At 33.4% G+C, this 11,973-nt stretch overlaps 1 protein-coding gene across 1 annotated transcript; it reads left to right on the top strand.

Annotated features, from left to right (window-relative positions):
- Nucleotides 1–1,735: 1,735 nt before the first annotated feature.
- On the top strand, nt 1,736–10,024 carry LOTGIDRAFT_195070 (hypothetical protein). Its single transcript, XM_009064630.1, has 9 exons — nt 1,736–1,757; nt 2,897–3,064; nt 4,950–5,025; nt 5,214–5,308; nt 6,226–6,430; nt 6,839–6,984; nt 7,228–7,405; nt 7,923–8,035; nt 9,284–10,024. The coding sequence occupies exons 2-9, from the start codon at nt 3,047–3,049 to the stop codon at nt 9,407–9,409; spliced, it is 957 nt and encodes a 318-aa protein (XP_009062878.1). The 5' UTR covers nt 1,736–1,757; nt 2,897–3,046; the 3' UTR covers nt 9,410–10,024.
- The last annotated feature ends 1,949 nt before the right edge of the window (nt 10,025–11,973 follow it).

Here is an 11,973-nt window from a genome sequence, read left to right as displayed (position 1 = left end):
TTCTAGTGGAGAAAAATTATTTAATTCGATAACATGCGATGTTTCGACGATGGTTCTCACGTGTTTATCAAGCATGGAGTACCTGAAAACATTTTTCAACATTGTCAATTTTATTTCTCTCTAGTGAACTTCGTAATTTTGTTTAACTATTACACTTTTCCTTTCACGCTTAATCATCAAAATAAGTTTCACAAAACTGTTAAAAATCACACGAATAAAAGTGCGGTAAAATGTTGAAGTGTGAAATCAAACACATTTCAACTCCGTATTTAACACTTCATATTGTTTCCTGTGGTATCTACGGTGTTCACAAAGTGTTTATGTTCGTATCACCATATCAACCAACAGTTCAGTTTTTCAAACTTTACAAAACTGTAACATCTTCAAAATACAGCGGCATTAACAAAAATCCGCTTTAATATCAATTAAAGAGTGTGAATTTCTCACTAAGCATTTTCTCCATTCAATCCCCTATGGATGCTTTAAAGTGACTGAATAAGCTGTGATGGCACAATTTGGGGTGATAGGATCTCATTTAGTCAGTCTGCTTCCTATTTGTACCACAGTTCGAGAAGGCTGGTGCCGCAACTTTGGTCGAGCTGTCTGAGATGTTTCTTTATTTTATCACACCCAAACCGTATTATACTTAGTTCGGACACTATTAGAAGTACAGATACAACACAAATCAAGGTTCTTGCTAAGACAATTGTCAGATATCCAATTGTGGACGAATCTTGAATGTGCAGTCAGCAAATAGAGATCGATTTATTGTTCGTTAAAAACACCACCTATCTCGTTGGTAAAGCGTAATTTACCAATTATTTTTAAGTTAATTGGAATGTCAGTACTATCATGGAAATAGTACTGATACTCTGAGAATGACTATACATTGTCACAAACTATCATCAAGGCTATGTTTCAGAAAAAAATGGGACAGCTTTGGTTTAAATTTCTGTCAAGGACGTGTGTTTCTATAATACACAAAAGTCATTTACAACTTATAATGTGTTTTCCAAGTCTGCAAACTTTTATTGAATAAAGAATTCGATTGGTCATATAATCTTTAGCGGACCTCGCTCGGAACCTGTAACTTTTTTTTTAGAATTTCAGACGATTACTTACATTACAGTTTAAAAATCAGTCGGACTTCAGCATCAGAACATTGTTTCAGAAACAATAAGCTTTAAAGGGAAATAAACACATTTTCTGGTAAAAATAGTCCACATATAAATTCTAATTAGTAAGCCTGCTTTTTTAAAAAAGAAATCGTGACAGTTGGCAGTGTGCATTTGATTTTAGGCAACCTTCAATTCGGCATTGAATAAAAAAAATTTGGTAGTTCTATATCTCGCACAAATGGGAAAAAACATTGTTATGAATGGAGACAAAGTCAGTCTATGGCATGACACTAATGAATTACTTTGTCTTGTAAAGTATTTTGTAATATTGGTGACTCGATAAGAGAAAGTCATGTGTACGAATGAGGCAATAATTACTATTCTTAGTAACAATATTCTAAATTCGGATTGTCTCCTCTATTTATAGTAATAAAGTATGTCCCAATTTAACCTATATTGCCATTTTATTCAATATATTGACGTACACCCGTGATATCAAAAGACCATTTAGTCGAGCCCATTTAAATTTACCTCAAACACATGAATACACATATATTCAAATAGCAAATAAAAAGGAAATCTCATAACGTATTCACGTATATATATATTGATAACAGTAAAGAGATACCACGAACAGAAGTAAGTGATATTAATTTGTTATAATCATCTGTGACAATACTGACGCTATTCGATTTCGTTGTTTAAAAACCCCATATATGATTGAATCCGAGGTAAAAAAAGAAATAAATCAATCAATGTACGGTGTAGGTATAAGATTTTATTAGAGCATACATACAGTCTGTAGGTTTTCTTGTGGAATTATCAACGATGTTCATTTTCCTGACCCGTTCATAACTGTACCTCCATGGACGACGTTAAGGCAACTCGATAAGAATCTGAAAGAAAATGGGTTTTCAAAGACTGTTAGGAACTATCAGCATCTGGTAGTATCTGAAAATTCCCTAGATTAAGAAGTACACTTTGAGCGCGTCGACGAATTTAAACATCGTAGTATCAGTCAGTTGCTCATTTTCTAACCAATAGCAACAATTGAATCTTCTTGTCGACCTACGAAATTGACCCTTGACCCTAAGAGTTGCCTGCCGTCGGTAAATTTTTCAGTATGAGCGTTGAGATGTTGTTGGATTTGAGATGCCAGTCGACCCGAGTTCATCTTAACGTTACTTTGTCAATTAACAACAATGGTCATTAAGACATAAACCCTGTACAATACAAATATATTACGACATACGTTATAATATACGCCTTTTCATGAATAAATGATAAATGATAGCATATTGTGATAAACATTCATGATACAGGTGATTAGACTTTAGTATGACTTAATCAATATATTGTAATTAGTGGTCCAGTTCATTTACCTGTGGGTATTAACTCCAATATTATTATAGAAACCCTATTGCACCTATTATAATACAGAGCTCACGGCCAGAGCGATTCTTTACAAACTTGAGCATTATCAAATAGACGCCATCTTGAAGATAGTATCTGAGAGAAATCAATCGAGTCTAATTTTTCTTTCGATCATCAAGACGTTCTGTGTTGAGATGTATTTAGCAATGTATGGCTGGTTAATCTGGAGTACTAATAACAATTTATCTAGTTAGTCTAGACTACCACAATGTACATAATACGGGCTTAAATGGGGTATAGTGAATACCAAGTTTGAAATCATGATAAGATCACAAATCTAGTCAAATATCGAGTGAGTAAGTCAGACTATAGTATAAATAATCCCCCTTTCTTTTTCATCTTAGACTCGTCCACCAAAATCCTGTCGATAACAAAATTTCCGGCAGACGATAAAAATATTTCTATTAGCGTGCTTTACGAGAGTTCAAGTACAAAGTTAAAACTAGTCATAGTATATAGTATTATTTCAACTTAAAATCTAGTCCACCAACAAAATGGCATACCCAATAGCGGTAAGTACACTATATTATCATCTAATTCCTAGTAGTCCTAGTACTATACACTGAGCGACTGGGCGTGGCACTTCAATTTATATAGCAATAGATATGCGACGCAATTATTGACAAAGTCAAATGGCAATGTCAAAAACATGATATTGGTTTATCTCACAGAAGTCGTGTTGAACGTTTTAGTTATTTCTCCCATTATGAAACGATTTGTATCTAATCTGGTTAGAATTAGTCCAAGGGAGAAAACACTATTTTATAATGTCAAATATGATTTAATTTTGTTCTGAAGCCTTTTTGCAATGAATTGTATAACTTTTATATATAGTTTTGTGATCAATCGTCAAATGTTTTGGTATCGGGAAGCAACCATCTCTTCCATTTTTTCAAACTTGGATTCTTTTAGCCTATAATATTCAATTATGTGCATATAAAATACACAAAGAATGAGTAGGTGACCAGACCTAATGGATTAGTTTCTATTTTTAGAAATCAATTAGGCTAGATATTCTATAATTAATGAAATAAAACCAGCTTCTCATTTTCATTACAATCAACATTTATGGTAGATGAAAACTAGATAGCCTACCATGGTATGTAGTATAATGGATATAAACTCTACAAAAATTAACAAAATATGTCATTAACTATCAAGACTCGTTGTAATAGAAGGACACAAACCGCGTCTTCATCTACTTGCCAATTTTAAAAAAAAAAGTATCAACGGATTTTATAACTATTTACTTTTACTTTTTTAATACCTTTTAATATCTACCCTATTTTAATAGTTTCAATTATTTGAGATTGTGAAATTACAGTTGTGTAACTGTTCAAAGTTAATGAATATGACATTTATACTTTTTACCAGACTAATAATTATAGTAATTATGTTATTCTTACATTGTTTGTTATGAGAATGCTAATGATTCATCTTACCCAATAAAACACTGTTGTGTTGAAATATAAACCTATTTTAGTTAGGGGTGTTTAGGCTCACGAGTTTTATCTCGCACATTTCGAATTCCAATTTATATCATTTACATTTTTATCATACATAGTTCGACATCTACTTTCTATTGACACAGTTCCAATTCTTACTTCTGGCAGCCCCAGCCCCCATCAGACATTTTATTGATACGCCCCTGCTTATTTCTATCAGAAACAGTTCGAATTTTGATTCACTATTCGAAGTCTTATACATGTATGGTAACAATTGGAAATCTAATTTCTATCTGAGAAGTTTGTGCATATGATATATCATATTTTGTGACTTACTCTGATATTTTCCATCTGACAATATTAGGTTATATGAAGATCTTGCCATATCAAAGATGTGATCGTAATGATTATATTGAATAAGTGATACGCGACAACGTGATGATATTAAACAATCACCTACAACAATTAGTAATAATTTTCCTCTATTGACATTATCAAGTAAATTTCATTATTCCTATTCTCTCGTCCTATAATGTCATTATACTTAACTAACTCACTAGAAACGATATCAACAGGAGTTTTAAGCAATAATATTATATTGTGAAAAACTAATATTCTCAGAGATAAGATAAGAAAAATGGTCATTGTACTTCCCGATTGAGCAATATTACAACTATATTGACTAAGCTGTTATCAATATGACATAATGTAATAATATAATGATAATAAAAGAGATGATAATGTAATATGTCATTAAGGTCATTTGAATGTCATAGGACAAATGCGTTTCCTGTGGAAAATAGCTGAAAGAATTTAAAGTTTCAACTAAATGGAGTAGTTTCCCTTTAAATAATTTGATTCTATATCTTATGGATTCATAGAAGATGGAATTAATTACTGATCCATCAACGAACATTTTGACTATACAGTGTATTAACAATTTATTTTATAGCCAACAGTGAATCCAGCCAACCCCTTCAACCCAGAAGATGCCGCTGCGAAGTTGAGAAAGGCCATGAAAGGTTTAGGTAAGTTATTCCTACAATATGTACGATTGCTAGTTATTTACAGGGATATGATATTAAAGTTGTTGAAGATCAAACTACCTACTGATATTAATATATCACAGATCAAAGACTTTTCTGTCCCAACCGTGTGAACAGTGCGAACACAACCGGACGGAAGAGACTTAGTAGTGTGGAATTTGTCGTTTCAGGTACTGATGAAGCAGCTATTATAGACGTAGTAGCCCATCATTCCAATCAACAGAGAATACAGATCGAGAAACAGTATAAAACAAGTTATGGCAAGGTAAATTTTACATTGTAGCCGTTAAATGATCAGATGCCCAACTAAGTGAAGAAAAATGGGATTTAAAATCCCACTTCATTTTAATATTATATAGATAATTCTTTTACCATAACCCAATTTGTGGAAGATTTTAATGTTATTTTAATATTCATTGCAACAGATGTCTATAAATTATGCAATTTCATTGACCATCTATCGAAATACAAGTTTGATATTTTAAGACTAATTATTTCCCCTAAGATATATAATTGCTGTACAAACTATCCGTTATTTCTTGTGTGCTGTTCACATTTGTGTTGAGGGAACACGAACAGTCTTGGTCGGTGATTTTTTGATCGTGCAATTGAAAAGAAAATGATTCTGATTGGATGATGACACTCTGTCTTAAAGACGGTTTGATATTATAAATCATGTCGGCAACGCGATAAAAGCGGCGACCAAGACTGTTCGTATGCCCGCACCCTAACTTTATGCGTCTTGCTTTAGATAAGGCTGTGAAGTTTGCTAAACGGCGACAGACAAGATTCAGCACGGCTACAATATACTGTTCCTATAACTGACTATGAATACTTGATATCTGTTATCCAATGTCTTTTCATCTTTGCATTGTCAAACTATTTCGAACTTCCGTCTTATACCTTGACTGCGATAGCCACCTTTCTTGTATAACGGAATTTAATTGGATGCAATTTAATTAGATTGTACGCCAGCGAATACAGCCAATGCTAATCCACTGATTGGCTGTATTCGTTGGCATACACTGCAATTTATGAAACACAAGAAACGTGGCCATTACAATCAAGGGTATAAATCGAGATTTGTAATAGCTTGCTTTAGAATCACATTCAAATCAGTTATGACTGAGGGCCCACTATAATTCGTATCAACTATACAGAATTTTTGACGTTCCATTGCAGGATTTACGTGATGACCTGAAATCTGAAATAAGTGGTCGATTTGAAGATGGAGTTCTGGCTCTATTTGATCCTCCAAGGGTGTTTGATGCTAAAGAACTTAAAAGAGCTATAAAAGGAGCTGGTACTGATGAATCAGCTTTGATAGAAATCCTCTGTTCTAGAAGTAATGCTGAAATCACGGAGATTAAACAACAATATAAAACATGTAGGTATTTAGGTTTACTGGTATATCCAGGATTCGGCCAATGTTCTCACAAAGCATGCCTGCAGCTACTGTTAGAGAGAAAGCATTGCGCTTGTTGGTGATGAGAAATATTTATTTATAAATACTATTGGTACATTGGTCTTGGTTGATTCAGAGTAAACCAGAATGTGCTCATTCTTTTCTGATAACCTTATGCACCCACGGGAATGGGTCGAATGGTCAACTGTACCTATTACCGTGAACATCCTTCGTTTGTCATGGATATCCCATAACTTTTGCTTGTATCGACGAAAAATATATTTGTAAGCTTATACTCATTTTGTTTTGTTCCAATATTTGTACGAGAACTCATTAGATATTTGATCCCTTTATATCCGAAATTTCCATCATGTTATAAATCTATTCCAGTATTTAAATCCGACCTGGAGAAAGATGTACAATCAGATACAAGTGGTCATTTTAAAAGATTGCTGGTATCTCAATGTGCTGCTAATAGAGGTGAAGGTCCTCCTGATCCAGCTCAAGCTCAGCAAGATGCTCAAGCTTTGCTGAAGGTATGTTTATTTTTTCTTCTCGAATGATACTGGAACTTCTGACCCCAATTTGCAATTATGTTCCTGCATCATTTATCAAAGTTTTATCGATACCAGATAGGATTGTGCTTTATATGTGTATTGTTTCTGTACGTCCTTCCGAATGATAATCGTCAAACATATAAAAGTCCAGGTTGGGTTCAGAGAAAGTTCAGAGCACAATGTTCTGTGGACAAAATGTGATAAGCTATGTTCTTTTTTTAGGCTGGAGAGAAGAAACTTGGTACAGATGAAGCAGAGTTTAATCGTATTCTATGTGCTAGAAGTTATGCCCAATTGAATGAAATATTTAGAGCATACCAAGCTCTCGCAGGTAAACCATTTGAAAAGTCAATCAAGAGTGAAACAAGTGGTTATTTAGAAGATGGTTATTTGGCTATAGGTAGGTATCCGTGATGTTGATTATGTTCTCTTTACCACCCAGGATCTCTCACAGAAACTGATTTTGATTAGGCATTTCGGCCGAACCTCTTCATAAGTCGTCGCTTTGATGCCATTGGCATAACACAGTGATTTTTGGTTTGTTTTAACGCACTCGTTTATCATACACATGGCATTCAGACAGATCAGCCATAGCTAATTAAAAGATACCTTTGCCAATGCTTTCAATTCAAGTATTGATCTGGTTATTATAGAAGTGGCGGTTGTCGCAAGCGAAGCGAAACAGGCTTACTCTTTTCAAAACACCTGACGGTACTTTTTGTTTGGGGAGTGCACTACAATAATTACTCCCGATTTTCCCAGCTTTGGACAAGATTTTTATTTCAAGAGTTCATTCTTTCACATCAACTGGTATTGACTATTACTTGGTTTTGAAAATCTTATTGATGCTCTCCCAGACGATGTGAAGAACATGTCAGTGTTAAGATATTGGGTATATTTTGGTGTGTTCATTTCAGTCAAGCTGGCAACCAATACTCCAGCATATTTCGCTGAGAGACTATATCACAGTATGAAAGGTGCTGGTACTAAAGACATAGCTTTGATTAGAATGGTTGTGTCCAGATGCGAGGTAAGGTTCACGTGGTTTCTATGAAATAGTTCCATTCTAATTTTTAATTAGACATCTATGGTTCCTGCAATTCGTAAGGAGCCTAATGTGACTTTGATTTTGCAATTAGTGACGTCACAAAACACTTAGTTGTAGTGGACGTCTGATTAAAAATGAGAATGGTGCAAATTGATGCTATATGTGTCCCCGATACAAATAAAATATTTAGAAAACAAAATTATAATCCCTTAAAGAAAGTGTGTGTACTGCCCTAATAGCCTGGTGGCATATAATACTATTGAAACGTCGATTGTTCGGGTTATAAGTGTGACACAAAATAGATAGCTGACATTGACATCTCTTGAATACTATAGGACCTTGAAAATCAATCGATTTCTTGCAAGTTATGACAAATTCTAGATCTCCCACTGTTCTTAACTTCCAAATCGTGACAATTAACTGAAAGGATGAAAGTGAAAATATAAATGTGAAGAATAATGCACTTCTTAATCTAATTATTAAATAATTGATCCATTTTCATAGCTTATTATTGTTAATCTTCAAGTATTTGCATTCGTCTTTGTAAATGGAATTTGAATTTTTGGTTCATCTATTCGCTGTTGGATATTTTTTAACTTGCACTTTTTTCGCTGTATTTTTTATCTTGATCTTTCAATCCTAAAACACTCACATCTAGTTTTGACAGTCGTTTAAGTGCTGTCAATATCAAATGTATAGCTAATTTATTGGCAGCGAAATGCACTGAAGTTGTATGTTCTTGGGTACATTTTCTATTGTAAAAGTGTTGTTGCAAGTTATATGTTATGTCTTTAATAATGGTAAGGGTTGTTGTCAGCTTGTCAATAATAATGGCCTACTTTTTATCTTTGGAATTTTCATTGTTCAGGACTTGTGGCACAATAATAACGAAACTTCGTTCCCCGCATAAAATTTACGGATGAATAAAGTTAGTTATTAACTTTAATCATTATTGAGTAAGGAATGTACAGTTTTCGTATGAAAAGACCTTCTGTTGCTTCAAGTAATTTAACCACAAAGTAGATTGAATATCGTAGTCCATTGTTGGTTTTAAATCTCGGTATAAACTTCATGTAATGATGAAGGAGATGTAAAGAGAAATATTGCTAACCTCATTAAGAAAATTATTATTACCTTTTTGGTATCCATGCTCACAATCTGTTGTCATTAAATAGGACGTTTTGCAAAGTTTTTTCAGTATTTGAAGTTTTGTTTTCTCTCTCTTACCAGATTGATATGCAGTTTATTAAAGATGAATTCCAGAAAATGTATTCCAAGACTTTAGGCAGCTTCATCAAGGGTGATTGTAGTGGTGATTACAAGAAATTACTCTTGGCACTGATTGGTGAAAGTTAATCACATGATCATCCAATATGGCGTCACATCATGAAAGTCAACAATAACCACTTGGGATTTTATTATACATTATATATTTTCAATTCTGCCCCACAATGTCGTCAATTTCAATTTATAGTCATTAAGTTATTGCTTACCCTCTTTAAAATAGTCAAAATACCGCAAATAAGAAACACTCATAATAGAGGGAACACGATTTAACGTCAATACTTTCTTGCCTTGAAACGTAGGCTACCGTAGGTAACTACAGCTAGACAAAGGCGGTAGTTTGATTTCCCCACAAAATAAATTCAACGATTCCACCATGACCGTTTACCAATATGTAAATAGCTGGACATGAGATCCCTTCGATGTCACATGTTACGGTATGACCTTTTTAGTGGCAAATATTATCCGGTTTGCACAAGTGTGCGATTGCAGAAAAGTGTCTTAGCGCTTTATGCAATAACCAATATACACTCAGGTGTGAAAAAGCATATTCTGGAATTCCATTTTTGTAAGGTGACTTTCTCATTTTTTGATTATGTTTTTAAATTTGTACATTATTGATATATTATTATATTGTTTATGAATAATACTATACAGAATAAAAAAGAAATAATGTATATATTGTTATCTTAGCGCCCGTTTACCTGTTTAATTCAACAACACATAATAATTTGCATGATTGTAAAACAGATATTTACAAGACAATGAAGATCTAAAATGTAACTAAATCATAATGACCATTACTTTACTTAAATACAGCAATTGCGTTTTATTTTCTGCTGACCGACACGAGTCATACCAACAGAAAAAGATACGTAGGGTTAGTTTTGGGGCTAATAAATTCATTTGGGAACTTCGTAGGTGCAGGACCACACAGATGATATTAATTGCCTGACTTGAAAGCAAAGCCTATAAATTTGATTAGAAATGCAAATTGGGAAAGCAATGTGGTCGCATATGTCGCGGGTTGTAAGCGACTGTTGTAGAATTTGTCACTTTAAGAGCATGTTCTGACTCTCTATGAACGTTACTATATGATGAATTCAACTTAACGAATGGGAATAATTCCTGAAAATCCACCTGTTGATTGACAAGTTGTACTTGAAGAAATCAATTAAACTGACAGTTTTGACCACGCCTCTGATGATCTCTTGTAATTCTTTGCATATTATAATCCCTTTTCTACAAGAAATCGTTAAAACGATCAAAAGTAAGACTAGCTTAGTAAATATAGAATAGATTTTTCTGATTTTGCTCTATAATGAAATTGAATAGGAAATAAATACCGCTGTATTGTAAATTTGAGACGAAAATTCGTTAAGAATGCATACTGTCTTGGACAATATAATAAAGGAACAGATTTGCCATTTTGGCGGATTGATTTGAGTCTTGAATATAATTATGTAGATAGTCTTCAGAAGTACTAGAAATGTATGAAAATCACATTATTCCTTTAATGATATCTAACAAGGTATTTCTTTCCCTTTTCTATAGATGTCTTTTCAATATGACAATGTCTCAACAAAAGATGAAAGTTGAACGTAAAACGTTATTCATTTCAGTTCATTACAAGAAAAGACGACTCGTCTTTTTAACTTTCAAACGCGAATAATTCTGGACACACATGGATCACTATTACGATTGGTAAAACGAATTCCGAACTTGTCCCATTCAGCATATTTTTGATGAACAATTCTGAATACACGCAATACGTATATTTTTGGTAAAATTAATCGGATTTCAAGGTACAGTTTTTTTAAAAGGTATCAACGCGAGTAATCGTTCGTTGTCGTTAATTTCAATCAAAATTTCAGATTGATTCGAGTCATTTTCTGCTTCATTAAAAATACATCTAGAAGATCCGAATGTTGAGATGTTTAATTCTTTGATACGGTCATTAAATATTAAAGAAAGTAAATAAGAAAACAAAAGCTTGACGATCTTCGATTCTCATTGTTCGAGTATTCAAGTCGCATTCGATACAGCTGTGAAACTGTAGTGTAGTTCCCATCACCACTCTTGATCAGTCGTTAATTTTTTCAACGGATTACTGAATCTAATGCAGTGCATATTTTTTCGGCGTCAATTATGTCTGATTTATGAAAATAATTGAATGTTAATAGCTTAATGTGAATTACTGAGGTAGATGTCACTAGCGAAACCAGACAAGACCTTAGGAAACACCTACCACCTACGGTATCTTGCAATTTGGTTTCCTACTCTTGCACATATATCAAAAGAACTATTTTGGTATTTTCATTGCATTATGATTTGAAGAAAGATTATACCATACAGAAAAAAACTCTTTGCAAATCGGTTCCCCGTGTAAGTTTACACTATGGACTTATTATGGAATACTATGGGATAAAACGAAAATCTTAGAGTCAGTGGAATACCAATCTAATTTTATAGATTACATATTCGCATCTATTTTGTTTTCTAATATTTTTGGCCTTCGCTGTAAACCAAATACCAAAAACTCGTCCCAATGATGTTATTTTTAACCAATCAAAGCGTGTAATAATAAGGAATTGTGAGATACTGAAACCAAAAATATGCATGTTGTTAACCATATC

The sequence above is a fragment of the Lottia gigantea genome (assembly GCF_000327385.1).
Source record: "Lottia gigantea unplaced genomic scaffold LOTGIsca_64, whole genome shotgun sequence".
Classification (NCBI taxonomy): domain Eukaryota; kingdom Metazoa; phylum Mollusca; class Gastropoda; family Lottiidae; genus Lottia; species Lottia gigantea.
The sequence above is the reverse complement of the archived record's forward strand: the minus strand, read 5'-3'. Positions and strand labels throughout refer to the sequence as shown.

Excerpts from the sequence above, each read along its gene's own strand:
- LOTGIDRAFT_195070 (XM_009064630.1), top strand. Across the intron at positions 5,309-6,225 it reads ATAAAACAAGTTATGGCAAG|GATTTACGTGATGACCTGAA; the intron begins GTAAATTTTACA and ends GTTCCATTGCAG. Across the intron at positions 6,985-7,227 it reads ATGCTCAAGCTTTGCTGAAG|GCTGGAGAGAAGAAACTTGG; the intron begins GTATGTTTATTT and ends TTCTTTTTTTAG.